The sequence below is a fragment of the Lissotriton vulgaris genome, chromosome 1_1, assembly GCF_964263255.1.
Source record: "Lissotriton vulgaris chromosome 1_1, aLisVul1.2, whole genome shotgun sequence".
NCBI lineage: Eukaryota > Metazoa > Chordata > Amphibia > Caudata > Salamandridae > Lissotriton > Lissotriton vulgaris.
The window spans coordinates 2,053,205,026-2,053,230,878 of record NC_141685.1 but is presented as its reverse complement, the minus strand read 5'-3'; the positions used below and the strand labels follow the sequence as shown (position 1 = coordinate 2,053,230,878).

The 25,853-nt window shown below is 41.9% G+C and overlaps 1 protein-coding gene across 1 annotated transcript in view; it reads left to right on the top strand.

The window, feature by feature from the left end:
• LOC147751600 (solute carrier organic anion transporter family member 1A2-like) overlaps nucleotides 1–25,853 on the top strand; it is an 853,363-nt gene that overhangs the window by 816,789 nt on the left and 10,721 nt on the right. The window contains exon 14 of the mRNA XM_086920549.1: nucleotides 5,828–5,945. Coding sequence (XP_086776675.1) covers nucleotides 5,828–5,945 — 118 coding nt within the window. The remainder of the gene's footprint in view (nucleotides 1–5,827; nucleotides 5,946–25,853) is intronic.

The window sequence follows — 25,853 nt, the reverse complement described above, 5'->3', positions numbered from 1 at the left end:
CATTCAGTTTGGCTAAATATGTTTCTAATCATTCCCAAATATCTCTGGGATGGGATGTGGGAGATGATAAGGACCCAAATACTTCAGGTTGCACACAGCATGTAGAGAAATCCCTAAGCCAGATCGCATACATTCAAGCATCTCTCTTTCTCCAGGTAATTAAAACCAGAGTCTTAGACAAAAAAAGAGAAATAGCAGTCAGTTCCTGTGAGGTCTTTTACATACCCTAAGAAGACCAACAAAGGTGACACACTCATCTCTAAAGTGATCATGAGTTTAATTTCTGCCATTATTTTCAGCCAGTATGAGTTTATCTGAGGATGACCTCTGGCCATTTGCTGAAAGTCTGCATTTGATAATCTACATCTCTAAAAGCAAGAGTCTGCTTCCAACCCATACCTCAGCATGCCAGCTGGAGTGTGGTATACTCTGTGCATATATTTCATTTGTATTAATCTAAATTTTCCACTAACGGACACATCTTTCATTTGTTGGCCGTAGTAGAACCCCTTTTCTTCCTCAGTTTCTTGCCCCAGATCTACTTCCCATTTTATCTTTATGTTCAGAATGCCCAATATGTAACTTATTCAAACTACAATTATACAATTTAACAGGGCTTGAAATGACAAAGCTCAGGCTGAGCAAGTACCAATCTACTGCTCCTTCGATTTTTCCAGGAATAGCTCCTTCATAAAGCTGCTTAGGGGGTGGTATATCGAAATATACATGGCAGTACTCTTTTAACCTTGTGAGTATTCCGAAAGTGTAAAGGATTTCTTATTGAGGATGGTGTCCCCTGATGTTTCTAATTTTTTAAAACGCATCTGTCTATTCACCCCAAGACCTTGGGTCAATTCCAAACCAGGGTAGTTGAACAGTTGTGGTGAGTACGGCCTATCTAACCCTGCCACCATGGCCAGCCTATCCCGTTGCCCAGTTTGTGCACATCACCATATATTGGCCCTACATAGCTCAGCCATGGTAATGGTCAATTTGCATATGGATTTCTCAAAGGCACCTTGATCTATGGCCCCCCTCCATGCCCTGCTCACTATTATTTCAGACCATATTACCTCTGCCCGGCAGATTAACTTAGCTAGCACTGCAAGGTCTATCATCAGCATTTCTAGGAGGCTTCTCCTCTCTATGGTTGCTAAATAATTGTCCCCCAGTTGAACCACCACTGTGTCTGACGCTGCGACCTGCCGTAGCACCCTTTGCACCTGAAGAAGCAGCTGGTACCATTTAATCTCTGGTTGTCCCAGCCAGGTCACCTCTGTGTTACGGAGCCGGATCCCTTTGAATTCATTGCTGTGCCACTGCCCATTGTTCTGCCAGGGTTATATAAGAGTGCCCCACGATCCATACTTTCCTGCAACTCTCCGGTGGACCTAGATGAAGGGGTGGTAAAAGACCAGAGCTCAGTAAATCGTTGGGCGCACATAAATTTCGAAGGCGTTCCATTCCTAGCGCCCCACTGCCTTGATCTGTTCTGCGCCAGACCCCAGGTCCGCTGCTGTGGTTTCAGCCCCTAGGCCGAAGGAATGCAATCTGAAATCCTTCGGCAGGAAACCCACCCTTTCCAGGGACCTTCACATTACCCCTATGAACTGAAACTGGCTGAGGCATGACTCATCCCTATGTGTAAACAAAAGGCCACACGAGGGCCCTCCCTGCATCATATAATCTTGGATGAGGCAGACAGAGCAGCAAGACTTGTCTTTGAAACATTCTAACCTTATGTACTTCCCTTTGCCTGCCTGATCTGTTTTTAAACAGCGTAAATGAATTACCATATACCCTGTTCCCAAGCTTACATCTGTCCTGCATATGCACACTGTTCCCGGGTTCCTTTTCACCAGGGCAACTAGTTTACTGATCCTGTACGCTCCAAAAAAGGCCAGTGCGAATGCTTCCTTGAATATTTTGAGCTCCTGTTCCCTATTGCATACCCTTTCCAGCGCAATGATTGCCCTCTTTAGGACACCAAAGTCAATTGGCCTCCTCTTGTCTCTAGCTACGGGCAGTATTCTCCCCCAGACTTTCTGACCTCTGGGGGGTGTTTTGCACGGGCCCCATAGGGTCCGGCTTCGCCTCCCCAGGGCCGTGTTTCATATAGTCTGCAAAGGGACAAACCTGTTAGAGATAATTTTAGCCAATATATCGTCAACAAGAAAAAATGGGTGGAAGAATTCACACTAATGAGGTGGTCTTAATAATGTGACAATTGAGGTTTCTCTCATAGTAAGTGGCAAAACACCGTTCTCGAATGCTTTGTTGTACACCGAAAGTAAAAAAAGGGAAAGCTCTGTAGCATGCTGTTTGTAAAACTGCACCGTGAGTCTGCCTTATCTCAGTGCCAAACTGCTTCTCATTGATTTTTTTTCATGGCCTTACCCTTTTGCAAGGTATTTTTTTTTTGCCGTTTTATATAGTACAAACTTGACCCAAAGGTATTGGAGCAATTTACATGAGCACCAGTTACGTTACACAAGGACACATTCATATTTTTAGTAGACTCAGGGAGATTAAGTGATTTGCCCAGAATCACAGGATGCCAATGCTTGAACCTGATTCCCCAGCTCCAAAGTCGGCAGCTCTAGCTGTAAGGCTACATCCTCTCCCCAAGGTATTGGGGTACATAGTAGTGCTTGTTGGTGTATTTCGAGCCATTCCAAAGTTGCTCTATTTCAATACTTGTGAACTTCCTGAAGGAGAATGTCTGCCTTAGTGGAATATAAATCAGTGTAAACATCTCTGAATTCTTTCAAAATATCACCATGGAGAGGCCTCCGCTATGCGTCTCAGGTTTTTCTCTGAGTTAGGTCCGAGGCCCCAGAGGCCGATTGTATTAGTCCAGTCTGAGTGCAGTTTGGTCGCTCTCCCTCACCATACTGCCAAGCAGTAGCATATTTATTCAGGAATTTCACTTCACTTTCTGCGCGCCCCGAGATTTTAATCGTGTTAACTTTAGCTTAGTAAGTAGCATCCAGCCTGGGAAGCTATCATAGCTATTTTGCCATTACAAAATTCCCCCACAAAGCACAGCTGTCTCTCTCTTTGTGACTGCAATATTCCATGGCTCTTTGGTATAGATTTACCACTGATCACTTTTTTAAACGCCTCCCATAATGTAGTGACACAGGACACCAAACTCTGATACCACGTCTAGCAACTCAGATGGCTGCAGCCTCCATGGCCTGTGTACTTTTGTGTAGATAGATTATTCAAGGCAACCAAAACCTGGTGAGTGGTCAGACAGCGTCCTAGGGAAGTGTGTTATAGTTTAAACCCAGCACATCCTATGCCAGGATCCCAGCCAATAATCAGTACTGGATGATGGGCGGTGAACTGCAAGATGGAAAGTATAGTGTCTGGAAGTGGGACATCCAGCATATTAAAGGACAAATAATTCAAATTGGTATAAATTATCCCATAACTCTTCCCATGCTCAACTGTCATGGCCTGAGTCATTACTATTGCTATCCTGGTCTGGGCATAGTATTACATAGAAATCCCCACCCATATATCACAGTGTGAGGTGCAGACATTCCAATCCTCTCTTACACTTCAGTAAAGAAATTAGGAACGTCATATTTGTTGACAAGTGTTATGTGCGCTGAGCCCAACCGTGCCTCTCCCCCACAAATCATCCCTCTTGTGTGTCTAGTGGTTTCAGCTGCTAGTCTTGTGTAACCAACTTATAGCAAAGTAATTGACCCCACCGAAGACACTATATGAGCCTCCTGTATCAATGCAACGTCTATGTTTTGTCTGTTGAGGTACTCGGTTAGTAACAGGGCCTTTCAATGATTGCTCACCACACTGACATTCACCATCAATACCCTATCATTACATCTGGGATCAATACCAGTCATGTGTTATATGCAACATTTTGATTCCTAATTTGTCAACTTGTGTGCATTTCTTTCACCAACACACTGTATCGACTTTGTACAAACCATGCTTGACCAACTATCACCACCTGTTCATCCCCACCCACATTGAGTTCCAACATCTTGTTGATCACCCCATAGAACCCTAATAGCACAATAACTTGTCTCATATCCTACCAACACAAGAACAAACTTAACATGCTAAACAACCTGGATAGTGGGTGGCTAGATTGGCAGCAATCGTTTTATAGCCCAAACCTAAATTTAGCAAAGTTTCACTGACTCAGGAGCAGAAACAGTGCTGTGTGTATATTCAATATATCTAAAGTAGGTACTAATTAACCCTGGGCAAAGCACTACGCTACGCTCGCGTAGTTTGTGAAGTTTGTGCTACTTCACACTATGCGAATTGCTCGTAGCACAGTGCAAACACGCGTAGCGTAGCACAGTTCAGTGGTCATTTTTTGCTTGCTCGCCGCCCTCAATGTCAAATAGGCGACCGCAAGCAAGCAAAATGACATTCCAGCGAGACTTTTTCCACATTCTCGATCAGAAACATCAAGTTGCCGATCGCAAGCGTGGAAAGTAAACCTCCTGGCGCGATTCTCAACGCGGGGAGGTCAGGTTGTGAATGGTCGTGTATGCTCGCGACCGCTCGTGATGAGAAACTACCAGTCCGCGTTGAGAAAGATGACGCTCAAGTGAAAATCTACTGATTGCACAGTGCGGACAAGCATCCGACACTATGTAATCATGCGAACTGCATTTTGCACAGTGCACTACGCAGTTCGCGAAGCTGCGTGTAGCTCGCGTAGTGCAAAGTGCACTTCGCGTAGCTACGCATAGCGCTACTTCACAAACTACACACAGGATTACTAATTCAATGCAGACCTTTGCCCCATGAGGGAGCTGTTTCCTCCTTCAGAACAGCCTCAAAGTGTTGCACCACAGATGTATCTCTACCCAGGCAAAAGGCTAAGACATGATATGATTTGTCTAAGGGACCGCAGCAGCAAGAAACATTCCTCTTACATCCAGACTCTGACTATTCCAACTTACTCCGGTTCCCCTGCCCTCCCGAGTCATTGTGTCAATAAAGGTGTTTGCTTCTTCAGGTGTTGTAAATATGTGAGTTTTACCATCATAACTGAACCTCAGTTTGGCCTGATATAACATAACATACATCATCCTCAGATCCCAGAGTTTCAATTTGGTGGTGGTGAATTTCCTCATTGCATCATTCACTACTTTACTCATCCGAGCGGCCCAGACTTCATTCCACTGCGGACCGCACTCACCTTGGCAACCCGTATTCTCCAATCTCATTCTGCCACTGTAAAAGCAGCAGATGGCCGTACACAGGCCAGTTGTCATGGTGGTGGCTCTGGGTAACTGAGGACAATGCCTGCAGAATCCTCAAACACTTCATCATGGAGCTCCAGTTTTGCTGAGTGAGGTTGCACATGCTGTGTGTCTCCTCTGGGGGGCCCAGCTTACCAACTGCCAAACTTCCACTCAGCCTTCTGATAGATTCTGCTGTTTCTTTGGGGGCTGCAGCAACTCTATTCTGCTCCTGAAAGTCAGTAAAGTTCACACATTACTCTAGCAGAGCCATATTGGCAGTCTATGAGGATAAATGAAAAGGATATTTGATCCAGCCACAGAAGCTAAATCAAGGCACAGCCATCCTAGTTAGCACCATCTAGTGTCCCACCCATGTAAACGTCTTTACATATCAAGCTGTTAGAAAATATTAAGTAATATTTAGTCTGTGATGAATAGTAGAATTCTAACCAGGCCACACTCTGACTTTATTTGCAGAAATATGTTAATTCATCACAAATGGGGTTTTTCATATAAAAGAATGAGATAACTGTATAAAATAGCACAGTATCAAAATATAATATTTGCTTACATTTTCTTGCTTTCAGGTGGAATTCCATCACCCATAATCTATGGAGCTTTGGCTGACAGCACATGTCTAGCATGGGGAACTACAAACTGTGGTGAACCTGGAGCCTGCCGAATGTATGACTCTGATGCATTTAGGTAAAATCAATGTTTAAATTAAAAAAATATCCAATCTCTTTTACATCGAGTAATTAACTTCCGTTTATTGATGTTCTATTTTTCAGCTAAACATTTCAATTCATGTAACAAAAATAAACAAACTCTTCTTTGCAGCAATTTTGTCCAGGCTCTTTTACAAATCAATCTTCCCAGGTGCCTAGGGCAATTAAGGGAGTGTTTAGTAGTATGCAAAATAAATCACAAGCGGAAAAGTGAGAAAGAGAAAAATAGTTTGTTGCTGATTATAACATTCCACCAATATGAACCAACAGAAAATACTGCATTATGGCAGAAAAAATATTAAACTGGTTTCAAAACTTGGCTAGTAGTAGTAACCAATGCTTTACAAAAATTGAAAAATCTCCAATGAAAAGGACTTTAGGTGATTGGATACAGCACGTTTCATCAGCAGAGAATCTGGAAAGCGCTTTTATAGGACTTCGTAAAGCTTTCAAAGAAAGCATGATGTGTTCATGACATTGTGGAAGAAGTTCTTGATGGTAGTTGTATGTTAAAATATTGAAGCAATAACTTCAAAATGCAAAAATATTGCAAAAAAGGAATGTATATATATAGTGCACAAAAATGTTTTCTTTTCCCACTTAAAAAATATAGGATACAAAAATATAGAACATCAAAATTCCATCACAAAATAGCTAATTAAGCTTATTGTGTTTTTAATACTATAGTGTTACTTAAAAAATGGCATTTATAAACAATTCATATAATACAAAGAATATATAATGAAATTATATAACATCTAAGCATAAAATGATAATATATACTTAAAAAAATAAGAAAATAATAAACATAAATAAATACATAAACAAATAAATATGAAATAGTCAATAATAATATAAAATACTAGTAACAACTTGCAAGAGCTAAAACAGTACATGCCAAATATGTAAAATATACACATGCCAAAAATAATAAAAATATAATTTACGTAAAGTAGTTAGGTACAAATATGAATACTTAATCAAAACCTAAATTAAAATAACTTAAAAAATGTAATCTGAAAATGGCTTAATTAAATAAAAAAACAATGCCATCATGTAAAAAAATTAAACTTTCAGGGATCAAATTTACTACTTCCACTCCAAAGTAAGCATCATAGTTAAAAGTGTTGGACTTCGGAGAGGTCAGCAACAGTAGTCGAATCGAAAATAAGCTTCATTAGATTTCACAATGTAAATCATAAAAGCATACAGAGAATAGTGTACATCATTCCAGTAATAAGACACAGTCTAAAAATATTTGTTAAGAACAAGTACGGTACAAGTAAAATGATCAACGTGCATTTAAGTTATATCATTAAAAAGATAAAAAGAAAAGAAAACAGTTGACTATAACAACAGTCTGAGGATAATAACATCCCAAAAAAACAGTGACAAAACAACATAGATATACAAACTCAAAGGAGATTGTAGACACAAAGAAGCTGGTCGCCATTGCCCAAAGTTTAGAGACTTTAACAATGTCTTAATTAGATGCTTTCTTAGTTCTGAATAATATATTTTTTTAAAAGGATGCGCATAGTGCCCTGTGTAGATACATTATCGCAAGGGCATTTCATCAAAACATGTGACCAGGTATTTATATAATGGGAAAGCTATTTAGGCGATAAAAGATATCCTTCCTAAATTATGTCAATACAAATCTATGATGGATATTGTGTACATTTGTGCAACAGTAGTCATAGCATTAGACTTTGAAGCGGTCACATTTACTATTCTCACTGCTACCTCCCTGGGGCTTATTCATAAGATTTCGTAGCCACCCCTTGCCCTGGGAACCGCCACATTCCCAGGACAATGTATCTAATAATGTGGGGGAGGCCCATATGCCCTCTACTGCAGCTGCGCAGACCACCACCTCCCCAGTGCTAATACAAAAGAAATTGGGAGGCTTGAGGACCCCCCTGTGTCTTGGAGACCACCAACTCCCCAGAGCAGGACATAGCAGGGCCTACAACCAGAAAGGAGGGTGTTATGCAGCCCACCTCATGGAGCCATAGATGGCCCTGGAGACCTCAAACCCCCAGGGCACACTCCCGCTATGTCCCGGTGTGCCCACAGCAAATTATCTGCTTTTTGCAATGGAGAGCTCAGAAATGCTCCTGCTTCCTGGAAGCGGAGCAGAAGTGCTTTCAGAAACAGGGATCTGCATATTTAACAGCTCCCTGTGTCAGAAGGGCCAACGCTGTCTTCGCATGAAGCTAGCAGGGACTGTGGGGGCTTTCAGGCTCCCCCCACGGTCCAAGTGGAGAGTGGGTACACTGGAGGTGCCCACAGAAAGATGGCAGGCCTTGGGATATGGGGTCTCTGGAGCCACATGACTCCCTCCCCAAATAAAAGAATTAAAAGTATATCTATATGCCGGGCTCCCCTTCATAACCACTCAGCAAAGGGACCTTCTGGTGCACAAAATGAGGATAAAGTCCCATTTTCTCTTGAGGGCCATTAAGGACAAACAGCCCCACCTATTACCTCCTGTAAATACCACTCAGTGGGATTGCTGAGAGATCGTCAGAGGCCCCACCTCTTTTCACCACCGCTCTGCAAGTGCTCCTCCTGGCACACTTCTAGTTGGGGGATGAAGTCTTCCTGGCTCCTGAGGGTCCTTGGAGGCCAACAACCCATCCAGTTACCTTGAGTAAGTCCTGCAATGTGTGATTGCTTAGAGGTCATTGGAGGCTACGCCCCCTTTCTCCACCACCCTGCAAACACCTATACTCATGCACTACTGGTTTTGAAATGAAGTCCCCTTGGATACTGAGGGTCCTTGGGCGTGAGAAATCCCTTTTGTTACTTTCAGTAAGTCCCACATAGCAGAATTACTGAGAGATCTTTGGAAGCCATGCTCCCTTTTGCCATGACTCTACAAATGCACCTCCTGGTAAACTACTGGTTGGGGTATAAAGTCCCCTTGGATGCTAATGGATCTTGGAGCCCATCAATTTTTCAATAGGATTTTAAAAATGACTACAGCCCGAACCGCTGAATGGAAATACATCAAATTTGGCAGAAAGCTAGATGTTGGTCCAGAAAGCTTTGGTGTAAATCGGTTTAGTAGGTTTAGCGGCAGAGTGCATTGGATAAATGTTGTTCGCAATGATTTTCAGTGGCAAGTGCTTGTCTGCACTGTGCAATCATCGCGAACGGCACCATGCACAGTACAAGCGGGCGCTGTTTCCTTCCTGCCGCTGAAGTAGATTTTTACTCGAGTGGCAGCTTTCTCAATGGGAGCGCACAGTTTCTCAACATGAGCGGACACAAGCACACACAACCACTCGCAATGAGTAATTTGACCGCCTGCATTAAAAAATCTGTCCGGGTGGGGGATTTTCCTTGCTTGCGCTCGCCAACTTGACGTTGATGAATGCGAGCAAGGGAGAAAATGTGCTCTGCTATGTGGAGTGGAGTTTCTAGGAAGTCCGTGAGCTTCACGTGACGCGGAAGGTGGAAATCTCTGCCCAGACTTAAAAAGTATAAATATCTTGGGACACGGATCTTTGCAGTGGACTCACGGATCTGTCCTGCAATTTGATTGGCTGCCAACACTTCAACAAGGATGTGTTGGCAGACATCTTGGGACTCGGCTTAAATCCAATTCCCCCAAAAATTTCAAAACGAAAGAAAAGGGGGCAAGGTAAGAATACCCCCAGATATGGGGAGAACCCAGGGGGTTAAAAAAAGGTTTACATTCAATAATTTTGTAGTGAATTTGCTGGTGGATACACTGCAAAATTGAAATAAAAGATATGTGGGGTCCTGCTCGCCTTTTTCAGGAAGCCCCTGTGTGAGCCAAATCCCGGGGTCATGCAAAAAAATAAAGGTGGTTCCCCAGGGAACCCTGCCCCCTCCGGGTATTACTCATAAATTATACAGGGAGGCCGCAGCCTGGGGAACACCACCTCTCCAGGGCTATTTAGAAAATTAGTACATGGGAGACCTGTACAGCCTCCCCTGCAGCCCTGGGCACCTCCACCTACACAGGGCTAATCGAAAAAAAATTTAGAGGGCCTAACAAACCTCCCCATGCCACCTCCCTTGGGTTATGTCTTTTGCAATGAGGAGCCTCAGTGACCACCACCTCCATGATGTTACTGATCATGTCATTAGGGATGTAATATGTGAGGTCGTAAGCAGTGCATTGCGGAGCGTAAGTTATAGTTAGTTCAAGTAACTATACCTGCTAAATTTCTATGGTTTTGTACTAGTGAAATCTGAGCCTAACTGTAATGTGTCTGTAACCTTTATTTTTTTTCAGGGCATTTCTAAAGTTTTTTAATCATATTTCCTAACTATAACGTCCCTGTAACATTTGGTATATGTGTGTGTATATCTAATTATTATTTTTTAAATATATAAAGATACATTTTTACCATGCAAAATTTATGAAAGAATAATAATGTTGAATTAATATATTAACCTGTAAGAATAAAAAATAAAAATATTTACTAAATAAAAAGATTACAAAATATGTATATTTAAAACACTCTTCAACCTACTACCCAAAAATCCAACACATGCAAAGACAAATTAAAAACCTACTTGAAAATACTTAGCAATTTCTTTCACATCACACTCTGTACATTACCTGTCAACCAAAGTCTTAATCACCATGCTGAGATTTAAAGTTCGACAGTGAGAAAAGCTGTTTGTTTTAGTCCGACATGAATAAACTCAAGGCAATTTTATAATCTCTAATAACCAATGTTCAACAAACACAATCCATTTCCTTTATATATGTGTGTGTGTGTTGCTAAGCTTTGCAACAAAAAAACAGAAATGTGCCGCTGAGTCAGCTCAGGACTTACAGGATGGGCAGATAACTGAAATTGGTTGTTATATGTCACTTGCTACGGAAGCAGTTAACTTGTGAAATCCCTAGCCTGAATGTCATGAATATGGATCTTGCCTCTGGCTGGCTCCATTTTGTAATGAAAAGACTCAAATTTCAAGGAAGATTTTAGGTTAAAAAAAATTCTCAGTTGAACCTTTGTTTTTGCTTCTTGGTACCATTTTTTTAAAACAATTTGCGATATCTAGATTTCACTAAAGGCATTTAATGTTTAAATACAGATTCCAGCTTGTCCCTGACTTCAGGGAGGTGCAGTAAATATAACCACAGCTTAACATGTTTAAACAATGGGTAGATGTCTAGTTCTTTTTGTTCCAAGAAACAGTTAGTATAAAGTTCCAATTGGACATTAGACTATAGTTTCACCCAGAGAAAAAATGTTCTTAAATTGACAACATGAGTACTTTTCTTCAAGCCAGGTCTCATCTTGGCAGGGGACGTGTCATATGGACACTTTAGGGCATCTTTAGCAAAGACCTCACAAATTTATTTTTGACTTTGTTGGGCTGGCCAAATTACAGTTTACAGTGTCACTTATTACCCAGGAAGATGTCTGGGTATGAAAAAGAAGCATGTAGGAAGGACAGGACATTACCTCCCATAACAGAAACAAAGCACAAAAAAGTATCCTGCCACCCTTTCATGTGAGTTTTTACTCCGATTGACGCTACTTCTTTTCCAAATTAAGGAAACAAAAAGGTTTTTTTAGCAGAAACTCACACAACTTATTGGTGTGGACTCAAGCACATTTCAGAGAGAGAGCACTTTGAGTATATTTTCCAGATGTGGTCTTTTCTATATAAATAAAGAAAACCTAAATGACACCTCGATTTCTCTTTATTTATGGGTTCCTTTGGTATGATTTGAAAGGATCACTGACATAATCATAGACAATCAATGACAGGTTCTACCGTACCTTCCTGAGGGCTGTAGAAAGACGGTGGTGACAGCCCTCGTCCTATCACGCATTGACTATTGTAATAGTCTTTTTCTCGAGGCACAACAGGGAGTGCTCAACAAGCTTCAAGTTTTACAAAATGCGGCTGCCCGCTTGATTGGGGGTTTGCCCAAGTTTTCCTCAGTCTCTAAGGAGTTGGATAAACTGCACTGGCTTCCGGTACGGAAACGAATTAGGTTCAAGGCCCTTTGTATTGTCTTTAAGGCACTGCATGGCCTTGGCCCAGTGTTCCTTCAAGATCTTTTTCAGTGGTATAGACCAGGTAGACAACTGAGGTCGGCCAGTCTGGGGCTGGTTAAAACCACCCGAATCAAGAGGGCACGCTGGGGTGGAAGGAGCTTTGTCAGGGGAGCTGCGATGGCGTGGAACTCCCTCCCTCTCTCCCTCAAACTCAATACAAATCTCCTGGCATTCAGGAAGGATCTAAAAACATGGCTTTTCTCCCAATAAGTACCTAGACTTTCGCTTCTCTGGAACTATCACTTCAGCGCCAGGACGCCGACTGGTATCAGTGCGCTCTATAAGTGTAAAAAATAAATAAATAAATAATATCGACAGTCAAAATATCAAGTTGCAAAAATATCGAGGTCAAAATATTGAATGCCAGAATATCGACTTCCTATCTACAAACAGGTAAGTACAAAAATATCGACTCCAAAATATCGATAGGAAAAAATATAGACAGTCAAAATATCTAATTTTTTTAATATCTTAAAAGTAATTTAGCCCTTTAAGTGCTGCTGTCGGCCACCGGTCGTCACGAGCACTACCTTGCCAGTGCTGCGCACGACCGTTGGCTGACAGGTCAGCATTCGTTATTCGAACGTTCAGCACTGGGCGCTGAACGTTCGATGCTCGGAAGGTGTTAAAAGTAATATAATAATAAATATAATTATTTTAAACATACTTAAATTACTTAAATAAACTTAAAATTAATAAATAATTAATGTAACTTAAAAAAAATGTAATATACATATTATTAACAAAACATATACAATATTTTTTCCGTAGGATAGCGAGAGGGTTAAATTTACTATTCACACTCCAGAGAGTGCAACAGTAGGAAAAGCGTTGGATAGCGTAGGGGTAAAAATTACTATTCCCACTCCAGAGAGCCTACAGTAGGGAAAGCGTTGGATAGCGTAGGGGTAACAATTACTATTCCCACTCCAGTGAGTGCAACAGTAGGGAAAGCATTGGATAGCGTAGGAGTAAAAATTACTATTCCAACTCCAGAGAGTGAAACAGTAGGCCAAGTGTTGGATAGTGAGAGGGTAAAAATTACTTTTACCACTACAGAGAGAGCAACAGTAGGGAAAATGCTGTATAGCGTAGGGGTAAAAATTACTATTCCCACTCCAGAGAGCGCAACAATAGGGAAAGCATTGGATAGCGTAGGGGTAAAAATAACTATTCCAACTACAGAGAGTGTGACAGTAGGGAAAGCGTTGGATAGCATAGGGGTAAAAATTACTATTCCCACTCCAGTGAGTGCAACAGTAGGGAAAGAGTTGGAAAGCAATGGGTAAAAATTACTATTCCCACTCCAGTGAGTGCAACAGTAGGGAAAGCGTTGGATAGCGTAGGGGTAAAAATTACTATTCCCACTCCAGTGAGTGCAACAGTAGGGAAAGCGTTGGATAGCGTAGGGGTAAAAATTACTATTCCAACTCCAGAGAGTGCAACAGTAGTGAAAGCGTTGGATGGCTTAGGGGTAAAAATTACTATGCCAACTTCAGAGAGTGCAACAGTAGGGATAGCGTTGGATAGCCTAGGGGTAAAAATTACTATTCCCACTCCAGTGAGTGCAACAGTAGGGAAAGCGTTGGATAGCGTAGGGGTAAAATTTACTATTCCCACTCCAGTGAGTGCAACAGTAGGGAAAGCGTTGGATAGCGTAGGGGTAAAAATTACTATTCCCACTACAGTGAGTGCAATGGTAGGGAAAGTAAATACGTCATATATAAATATAAGTAACATAAATATTAATACCAATTACAAAATAATTAAAATATTTTACAATTTTATAAAATATATTAATTAATCAATTATAATTACAAATAAATAATAAATATTAATTAAAATTACCTACTAATACTAATTAATTACAAATTCCCAATAAATGAATTTACAATATAAAAATGAATAAAAATTAGACCTAAAAAACATATTAAAAAATGTAATTACTTACAATTAAATTACTTCCCAAGCTATTCACCTATAAGCACACAACCCACTACAGAAAATAATGTAATAAAATTAACATATTTATCAATTAATCAATTACAATAAATTACCAATTATATTTTAATTGATTACCAATTAATAATAAATTAACAATTAATTCTAAATAAATACCAATAATTAATTTAACGTATTTAATTAATTATAATTAAATTACTTCCCACCCTATTCCCCTATAAACCCACAACCCGCTACAGAAAATAAATTACTAAAATTAACATATTTATCAATTAATCAATCAAAATTAATTACCAATTAAATTTTAATTCATTTCCAATTAATACTTAATTAACAAGTAATTCTTAATAATACCGATAAATAAATTAACATATTTAATTAATTATAATTAAATTACTTCCTACCCTATTCTCCTATAAACCCACAACCCGCTACAGAATTATATTACACAAAAATTAAAAATTAATATTAACTTACCTTAAATTCGATATTTTTGTTGTCTATATTATGTCTAGTCGATATTATGTCCATTCTATATTTTTGATTCGATATTATGTCCATACTATTAAAATTAAAATTTTCTAGTCGATATTTGGGTAGTCTATATTATGTCTAGTCGATATTATGTCCATTCTATAGTTTTTTACTCGATAATATGTCAAATTGATATTAAAAACTCGATATTTTGACTCTACACCGATTTGAAAAACCCTCTAGTAACCCAGGGCATAGGACTATGCTTGCAGAGCGTGCATAGTTTGCGTGACTACGCGCTATGCGAATTGCACTTAGCACAGTGCAAAAACGCATAGTGGGCATGTTTTTTGCTTGCTCGCGGTCCTCAACGTCAAGTTGGCGACGGCGAGCGAGCAAAATAACGTCCAGGCGAGACTTTTTACTAGTTCGCGATCAGCAATATCAAGTTGCCAATCACAAGCTTAGAAAATAAGATCCCCCGACTTGATTCTCAATGCAGGGAGGTCAGGTTTCTCATTGCGAGTGGCCGCGTATGCTCGGCACATTTCGTGATGAGAAACTACGAGTCCGTGTTGAGAAAGCTGCAGCTCGAGTACAAATCTACTCGAGCAGCAGAAAACGACCGCTTGCACTGTGCAAGATGCGATTTGCAATGATGGCACGGTGTGGACAAGCATCCAGCACTGTGCAATCAGTGCAGACAGCATTTTGCATAATGCACTACGCAGTTCGCATAGCTACACATAGCTTACGTAGTGGGAAGTGTACTACAAGTAGTGCTACTACGTGAACTACGCCCAGGGTTACGTCACTAGTAGGTGTGTTTAAGGTGAAATATTACCCTTGCACCATATTCTTTTATCAACATAGTTCAGCTCCTTATGACAGCCTCTATGGGTCCCGGGCGATAGTCGGGACTTAGATTCTTATTTCACAAATTTTTCCTGCTTCTTTGATGTTAAGGTTATCGCTTCATGTCATTAACTGTCTTGGTCATCCATTCAGACACACATATACAAACAAACACAAACAGCCCTACTTGCCTGTTTCCCAGAACATTAGGGGCATAATTAGTGCCTATTATTATTGTATCCATCCAAAGATTTTGATACATAGAAACAAAGATAAAAGAGAACGGTTTGTTATCATTGAACGCTTATGTAGCTTTTAGATAAATGGTTTACATGGACAAAACATTGAACACAGCAGGTGCCTGCAGTATAGCACAGTTGTATTGTAATCAATGTATTAGGATCCCAAGGAGACCCAATGCATTAATGGTGTGCAGATTTAACTGTGACATGTAGATTACACCAATCTTTTGGGGATTTTGAATTGCACCGGAAAATAAACCCATGCTGCACTTGTGAAATGTGCGGGTGGTATCTAATCATATACACAAAGCTCTCACTTAGTCCTTACCCTTTAATGTCTAATTGTGCACCATAAATGGGCTGGTGGTGCATGTTCATGTAGGCAAATTCTTGTAAATATTATAAATAAAAGTGGATAAATAGTTGTTGGCTCGGTTCCCTTTCTACACCTCAATTTGGTGTAATAGTCTACTCCTTAATTTTGTGTAATAGTGTATGTCCTACCACATAAAGGGTAGCATGTCACCTGTGAACCTATTCACTCCACCAATTCTCACACATGCTGTTAGTTTATTGATAAACTAAATACCGGTGCAATGATGCAAGGGTGCCTGGGTGGCGCTAGGCAGTCATAAATGTGCCAACGCTTTGAAAGAGCAGAGCTGTGCAACTTTTTTGAAGATATGGAGTAGTTCTGCTCCCTCCTGTTCACGCAGTACAGCGCAGCAGATAAACTTTACTTGCTGCGCTGCTCTGCATTGCGTGAACTGTTTGAAAATATGCCTTAGTCTTTTCCCAATCAAACCACCAAAACCTTGAATTTCATACCACTTGCAATCCATAATCATCTGCTTCCACAGATTGTCAAATGGCAAACAAAAGAATACCCCTTCAACTGATACTTTAAATTAGTACTTCAAAGCAAACTTTGTTGCTTGATGAAAGCCAGAAGAAGGCTTGGGGGCCACTCAACTGTAAAATGATGGACACTCACTATTATCTCATGTGTAGTTCTCACTATGATAATTTGTCTTTATGTACCCATGTAATAGCTTCACTACTCTAACCTGATTGTATGTCACTGTTCTTTATTCCCTCAGTCCTCATGTGAAATATGGGGTAGGATGTGTGGAACATAGCAAAGACAACAAGATGATGGACGGAGTGCTGAAACACTTTAACCACTCACCCCCAGTCCTGAGATCTGGATTCAATCCATTGATGTTTTGCTAACTCCATGGGAGCAGCCCAGCTCGAACTGCTGAGCCAAATTCTACCTGGACCGGAAACAAGCACCCTGGCACCAGTTTCAGGGTATCATCCGTCATTAGCTAAGCCACCTTGAATCCCAAAAGAACAATTAATGGACAGAATGCAGAACAATGTCATACATTCACCCCAGTACAGAGATCTGGGCCTAGATCCATTGTTTTTATGCTCATCATGCCATTCCAGGTTGGACCGAGCCATATGCAAATCACGCTTGACCCTGCACCCAATGGGAAAAGTCCAGCCCTAACTGCCAGGCCAGGTCCCCCCTGGACTGAAAACAGGCATCCTAGGGTTAGTTTTAGGGTTTTTACCCCTCTTCAGCCAGGATAGCTTGAGTCTAGTGGCATGGAGAGCACTGGACCAACTTCTGGGCATACCCGCCACACTTGGGGTTACAAATGCAAAAATAACTAATTGATGGACAGAATGCAGAACAATGCATACATTCACCCGAGTATAGAGATCTGGGCCTAAATCCATAGTTTTTTTGCTCACCATGCAATTCCAGTTTGGACCCAGCCATATGCAAATCAGTCTTGACCCTGCGCCCAATGGGAACAGTCCAGCCCAAAATGCCAGGCCAGGTCCTACCTGGACAGAAAAAGCATCCTAGGACCTGTTTCAGGGTTTCACCCCTCTTCAGCCATGGAGAGCACAGGACCCACGTCTGGGGATATACATCCTACTTGGGGTTGCAAATGCAAAATGAACAATTCATGGACAGAATGCAGAACAATGTCATGCATTCACCCCAGTACGAAGATCTGGGCCAAATCCATCTTTTTTTCTCACCATGCCATTCCAGTTTGGACCCTTCCATATGCAAATCAGTCTTGACCCTGCGCCCAATGGGAACAGTCCAGACAGAACTGCCAGGCCAGGTCCTCCCTGGACTGAAAACAAGCATCCTAGGGCCAGTTTCGGGTTTCCACCCCTCTTCGGCCAGGATAGCTTGAGTCCTGTGCATGGAGAGCCTGGGACCCACGTCTGGGCATACCCGTCCCACTCTGGGTGACAAAAGCAAAAAGAACAATTGATGGACAGAATGCAGAACAATATCATACATCCACCCCAGTACAGAGATCTGGGCCAAAGTCCATAGTTTTTCTGCTCACATCCCATTCCAGTTTGGACCCAGCCATATGCAAATCAGTCTTGACCCTGCGCCCAATGGTAACAGGACTGCCCGAACTGCCAGGCCAGGTCCTCCCTGGACTGAAAACAAGCATCCTAGGACTGGTTTCGGGGTTTGACCCCTCTCCAGCCAAGATAGCTTGAGTCCAGTGGCATTGAGAGCACAGGACCCACATCTGGGCATACCCATCCGACTTGGGGTTGTAAATGCAAAAAAGTGTTGGACAGAATGCAGAACAATGTCATACATTCACCCCAGTACAGAGATGCGGGCCAAATCCATCTCTTTTTTTCTATCCATGCCATTCCAGTTTGGACCCATCCATATGCAAATCAGTCTTGACCCTGCGCCCAATGGCAACAGTCCAGCCGGAACCGCCAGGCCAGGTCCTCTCTGGACTGAAAACAAGCTTCCTTGGACCAGTTTTGGGGTTTCAACCCTCTTCAGACAGGATAGCTTGAGTCCAGTGCATGGAGAGCACGGGACCCACGTCTGGGCATACCTGTCCCACTCGGGTGATAAATGCAAAAAGAACAATTGATGGACAGAATGCAGAACAATGTGATACATTCACCCCTGTACAGAGATCTGGGCCTAAATCCATAGTTTTGTTCTCACTATGCCATTCCAGTTTGGACCCAGCTATATGCAAATCAGTCTTGACCCTGCGCCCAATGGGTACAGTCCAGCCCAACTGCCAGGCCAGGTCCTCCCTGGACTGAAAACAAGCATCCAGGACCGGTTTCGGGGTTCCACCCCCCTTCAGCCAAGATAGCTTGAGTCCAGTGGCATGGAGAGCACAGGACCCACATCTGGGCATACCCATCCCACTCGGGGTGATAAATGCAAAAAGAACAATTGATGGACAGAAATCAGAACAATGTCATACACTCACCCCAGTACAGAGATCTGTCATAGCAAACAAGGGACCCATATCTGGGCATACCCTTGGCCACTTAGGGAGAACATAGCAATCAGAACAAGATGATGAACGCAGTGCTGAAACTTTCAACCATTATCCCCAGCCCTTTTGCCCACTATGCCAACCCATTTTGGACCAAGACATATGCAAATCAGTCTTGACCCTTCCCCTCATTGGAACAGTCCTGCCCAATCTGCCAGACCAAGTCTTCTCCGGACCGGAAACATGCATCCTGGGACCAGTTTGGGGTATAACTCCTCATCAGGAAGGCTAGCTTGAATCCAGTGGCAGATAGATCAAGGGACCCACATCTTGTCATACCCTTGGCCACTTAGGGACAAAATTGCAAACACAAGATGATGGACGGAGTGCTGAAACAAGTCAAGAGATCTTTTGAAAAGTTTCAACACTCTGCCCCTCATGTTATTTTGTGATGTTGTATGATGTGTAGAAGCATAACTCCAAACAATAAAACCTTAAGGCACCCCTAAATTAGATCACACAAAGTCTTACCTCTAGAGGTTCCACTAGAACTACTTTTATAAGATGCACCACCTTTCTCAACATCAGACCCAAGATCAAATTAGCAGGAGTAAGTAGTAACTGAAACCCTCAATAACTGAGTTCTAGTCTGGGAAAAGTTTTTTATTACAAAATCTCACAAATTGAGCAGCACAGAATGAAAGGTAAAATGCCATGAAGACATAAATACAGAGTACATATTCAGAAATTACAATTATTCCCATATGAACAGCAAATGTATTAGAGAAATTAACATAGTCTTGAGAGAATAGGAAAAGTTAATATAGTCAGTATAGCAAAGGAAACCAAAGCATCTCTGGGGGAATGATAAAGTCTATACTAAATCGAACAGAGACCTGGAGGAACTCAGGGGCATACTATCAAGCAAAGGCGATAAAATCATCGCCGCTTTATGGGCAGGAAACTGCAGCTAAAGCGGCGATAATGGGCTTGATAATATGCCCTTGTGAATTCACATAGCAGCCCAGGTTCAGGTGTTAACCTGGGCTGCTATGGGAATTCACAAGGGCATATTATCAAGCCCATTATCGCCGCTTTAGCGGCAGTTTCCTGCCGATAAAGCGGCAATACTTTTATCTCCTGTTCTTGATAATATGCCCCCTAGAACGTTTCTGCTCTCACACAAAATCAGGAGTTTTTATACACATTTAGAGTATACAGAATAATGAAAAACGACTGTTTCAGCACGGCATTATTACAGATAACACAACATTTATTTATACTAGTAACCCCTTTCTGTTTAAGACTCCAGAAACTCCTGCGTTGTTGCTGTCCGGAGATGCAGAACATTATGAAACAGTTTTTAAACAAGTTATACTGAGCAAGCGTTCTGTGGCATGGACTTATCAGTGTGTAAAGCTCAATTAATCCGGCACCCAGTAGAGTCTTTGGCTACACTTGTTATCTTGATGAGTAATTGAGGGTGAATATTGGTGCTCCCTTTATGAGTTTTGATTTGTGAGCCAACATCATTTCTTACTAATTATCTGTAAGAGTTGCCTGTTTTTCTTTGTCCAATGAGTCTCCATGAAGCATATCAAACCAGGCAGCTGGCTACAATGTCACCTATTCGGGAGAAATCCATTGCTACAAATGTATTCTTCGAGGAAAAAATATCAAGCTGTGCTTTTCGTGTTCTCAGACTCAACACTTATATGGGGGCATATTTACAAGGACAGAGTTAAAATTATTGCTGCTTTAGCGGATGGAAACTGCCGCTAAAGCGGCGATAATGGGCTTGATAATAGGCTCTTGAGAATTCCAGAGAATTCCAATAGAAGCCCAAGTTTACACCCAAACATGGGCTCCTATCGGAATTCTCTGGAATTCTCAAGAGCCTATTATAGCGCCCATTATCGCCGCTTTAGGGGCAGTTTTCTGCCGCTAAAGCGGTGATAATTTAAACTCGGTCCTTGTAAATATGCCCCATATGGTTTTTAAATACTATCCCAACAACCGCCTTTCAGGCTGGCAGCAACATCATTTCCCTCATCAAAGTACACCTGGGTTCTTCAGCTTTAGTTTCATTTCATACCCTCAAATGTCAATACAGAAGAACATACATTTTATCAAGCACTATCAGAAGATTCAAAATCCTACATCAAGTCCATAAACAGGCACCTAGAAAACGCTTGCAAAACGAATCCTAATATATCCTATTGTATTGCAGTGTATTATAAATGTGGGTTCATCATTTTCAAGCATGCAGGGACTCAAAAGAGCCCACAGCCTAGAAATAATCCATGCATCTTTTTCTGCCTACGTGATTCAGATGACTCATTTTTTTTAAAAATTCGTTTTTTGCTTTTCACGTTTTATGTAGTACACAATCGTTCAGGAGTTACATTATTGTGCACGTGTGTCTTGCCCTTCTTTCGTTTTTTTACCTTTTGTGTTTTTATATCAATAGGCAGTCCGAGCGGTCGTACAGTGGTCAGATGCCTCATGGCATTTATTAGGTCATGACAAGGTTTTACAAGCTTCAAAGTCTTTTTCCTAATTATCCCTGGAAACCACTGATAGCATTTGACAATGCTGAACGTCATTTATTGATTTCATAGTGGCACATGGATCCTTGGGCCATATTATCAAGAAAGGGCGATACATTATCGCCGCTTTTATCGGCAGGAAACTGCTGCTAAAGCGGCAATAATGGGCTGGATAATATGCCCTTGTGAAATCCCATAGAAGCTCAGGTTAACACCAGGCTTCTATTGGAATTCACAAGGGCATATTCTCAAGCCCATTATCGCTGCTTTAGCAGCAGTTTCCTGCCGATAAAAGCGGCGATAATGTATTGCCCTTTCTTGATAATATGGCCCCTTGTTCCTATTCCTCTTGTTAGACAGGAGCCCGTGTTCTTTTTGGATCTGTCAGTTAATGTCCCATGTACTCGATTCTGGGAAGTGGCGATAGCGCATTTGAGCCATAAATTCCATGGGGCCAGCCAGATTTTGCCTTTCTTGGCTTCCACACCATTTCATGGTGGATTTTTGCACACGAGGTTTCACCTTTAAACCCTAATTGTGCTGTCAGCTGCTTTGACTCCTATCTCTGTTGAAGATATTATCAGAAATGTTGTTAATAATTTCGGAGAGGTTTACCCTTACCAGCTTAACAACACAATCCTATTTGGCCAAAATACAGTCCATACGGCATATCTGCTGAGCTTGTGTTAACCATGGCACAAGCAGCAGAAATCTCCAGAGAAATTCATGTTAAGTTTAAGCAGAATCAACGTAATTCAGTGAAGAAAACGAGACAATAGAATTCCCAAACCAAATTAAACATGAGAAAAACGTAAACGGCACAATTATTGAAATCTGGTAAAGGGAGCCGGAAATTACTGCTCATTTTTCGCTTTGGACTTGGGTCATCAGTTAGAGATCTGGCGGGTGGTCAGTCACCCACAGTGAGGTCAGAAGTCATAATTACCGCCACCCTAGAGTATTATTGCTCCCATGTTTAGAGAGCTTTGCCTCACAGGCGTGGATTTCCACATCACAGTGGTTCCTTTCACTGAACTGAATGTCTGCTGAGTGGCCACCATGGCCATCACTCCGCAAGCTTTTTGTTTTTCAAAACAAACTCCCAAAGTAGGAATTTGTTTTTGAAAAGCAAAAGCAAAAAAGGATTGACCCTGACACCTTGAAAGATTGCCTCCAGTCCCCTTTTTTCCTGTTCAGGACTGCCAGTCTTTCCTGGCGGCCTTGAAGAGAAAAAAGTGCATCAGAACATTCTCACTTAATAGGGTGGATTGTCCGACTTACTAACATCGACAACCTCAGGCACATCAGGCTGCTTGTGCATAGTTTCCACAGGCGGAGCCAGAGAGCTCCACCTGTGAGAACATGACAGTTTGCCTGTGTCTAAATGAAGACGGCAGACTGTCAGTTTGGCAGCCAGGGTCCTCGGGACATGTTTGTGGAAGAGTATTGTATTTATCAAACCATCAATGAGGCCCCTAGTCTCTGAAATGGCAGGCAAACTCCTTCCGTGGGTCATAGTTCAAGGCTGAGACCAATGGTGGTTCTAAGAAGTTAAAAATGTGCCTTGATGAGCTGCTATCAAAGCCATTGGTTCTGGCAACCAAAGCGCCAAATTGGGTAAAGTTGGGTTTTCTATGAACTGATGTCACGTTGTCACTCAGATGGATATCCCACCTTGCTCCAATCTAAGGTGCTACCTTGTCATTAGTCCCTCTCCCACAAAACAAATATCTCCAGACACCTTAGGCTAAATACTTTAACCTGTTGAGTGCTTGTGACGAGCTGAGCTCGTCATGAGGCACAGTGGAGCTGCACTCATGACGAGCTGAGCTCCTCACGGCCATTGGAACGTTCGCATGCGGGGATAATTTCCCCGCTGTGCTGAACGTTCCAACACCGGTGTGGTTGTGACAAGCTCAGCTCGTCATGAGTGCAGCTCTACTGGGCCTCATGGCAAGCTCAGCTCGTCACAAGCACAGCTGCGCCATGCGCGGCTCAGCGGGGGGGAAACACCCCGCAGTGAAGGGGTTAATCACATCCACCAGCACATACAACCAACCAGTGACCTAATGCTACCCCCTCATCACCTTGCTCCAAACTGCTGCCCACTATCAACAACCACCGTGGCTAGAATAATTTCTGTTCTCACCACCTCAATTTACCCCACTCATCACGTCTTACCACCATGCTAGCTCATGCAGTGGTCTGCTCATCAGCCAACACCTTTGGCCAGCTATCTGGGTCTAGTTGCGCTATATAAAGCTTTACAAATAAATTAGTCAACAATAGAGGATGTAGGCAGGCAGTGCTAAGCGAGAATGGAAATCTTAATGGAGGGCCAGCTGATTACATTTTAAGGCTGTCAAGAAGTGGAAGGAACTTGGGGGCATATTATCAAGGGATTTATCTCTGCTTTTTTGGCTTTAAAAGCCAAGAAAGCGGAGATAAAATTATCTCCCTATCAGCAACAGGGTGCTAACAGGCAAATTTGCATGTTAGCACCCTTTTTCTCTACGCTTCCCCTTGCATCTCTAATGAGATGCAAAGGGGGCGTTCCAGAGAAAAATAATAGGAGAAATGTTGTTAAGCGACATTTCTCCTATTATCAAGGATTTCGCTAACCCTGATAGTGATAAAAAAGCAGCGCTAACCGCGGTTAGCACTGCTTTTTTTACACTTGGTATTTTCCTGACTTAGCCATGATATCCTATGGAAGGTGGATATCATGGCTAAGTTTGTGAGCCCCTATCATCAAGCTCACGCCAAACTTTGAGAGATTATCGTTGGTTTTCCAGCGCTTATCTCTCAATTGGCAGTTAGCGTGAGGATTTTTATCACTTCTGAGATAAACCTTGCTAAGTTATCTCTGCGTTAATTTTCGGCGATGCTTAGCGTTAAAAAAATCGTTGCTAAGCATCGTTAGCGATAAATATCGCTTAACGTTGGTAATATGCCCCCAGGTTTTCTTGTCAGAGTTGCGTGCAACCTTCCTGGGCATGCCTCAAACCAGTTTCTCTGGATGTCAACAAATGGCAAAGATCCCTATGCTCATTCCTGAAGCCATTTGTTCCTCTGTTAGGCTTTTAGTCATCACATCTATCTCTAGCCAGTACTTCTGCAGTGTCCAGTCGGCTGTGGTTAGCTTGGTCTCGTTAAAGTTGGGGTTCCTCCTGCTTTTTTGTGTCCTTGGAGATGGCAAACAGGAGTTCAGCTACCAAGGCCTGGGAGCGCTGCTCAAGTCTCTGGGTGACAGGCAGAAGTCAGGACTCTTCTGTTTTTCAGCAGGGCCTTCTTTGTTGGGTGTAGTCTTGGGTCCAGTCTTTGTCTGACGAGGTGGCTGTGACCTTCCACTCCTACTGTGATTTGAGCATTTTCCCTACTGAATCCTGATTATTTTCCCACCTTATGCCTGTCTCCTTTTGCAGCACCACTTATTTGCCTTGCTGCAAAACATTCTCAGAAGTCCTTAGTGTAAGATGACTAAACCCTCCTTCTATGACAGGACCCTCTGGTACTCTCCAACACAATCCCCATATTCACATAAGGGCTCTCCACATAATGGTTCTCACTCTCATTATGTTGTGTTTTGACTTTATGGCAGTTGGATAATACTTTGCACATTTTCCTCAGTTAAGCTTGTCTACTCTGTGCCAGAGCTACGAGGGGTTGAGCAAAGGTTTAAATTATCAAAACTGTGCATTTGATATAACAGAAGTTTGTGACTTATTACTTGGGTCGGATTCATGTTCTCCCCATTTAATAACCATTTACTTAGAGGCTCTAGAACCAAAAATATGGCATTTAATGGCTGACTTTTATTTCGGGTAAATATGTCTATTTACTCAAAATGAAATAAAATGGTTGCATTTTTGATAAAGGTAGGAACTAATGTAGGGAGACCATTATATACATTTGCAAAATATATTTAAAGCAGATATTGAATGATAAATCCTGCTGATTTGCATTTAATTATTGGTTATCATTGCCTCACCTACATTGCTACCTTCATAATGAGTTACTGTATGGTAATGAGACAGCATGTTAAATTCCATCAGCCTGGTACATTGTTAGATGGCAGTACTTACTTCAGTCAACATAACCTCTCAACCCAAAGTCAGAGTTTCATTGGCCCACAACAGATATAGTTAGAAGGGTTGCAACGGGTCAAATGGAGCTCAGGAAATGAATTGCATCAGCCCCATTTGGCATCTCCAAAGGAGCTATTGTAAAGGTTTTCCTTTGTACGGTTCCTATCTCCACAAAGATACTTAACCATTTCTAAATACACAGTTGTTGACCACTTACCTGCCTTCCTGGGTCTAGAGGGCAGATTATTGTCCTCCGTCAAGCAGGTTTGTTAATACAAGCCAGAAAGGTGTTTTGGTTTCTGGAGGTGTGATGAGTAGCAGATCTGGTTTGTTCAGTTC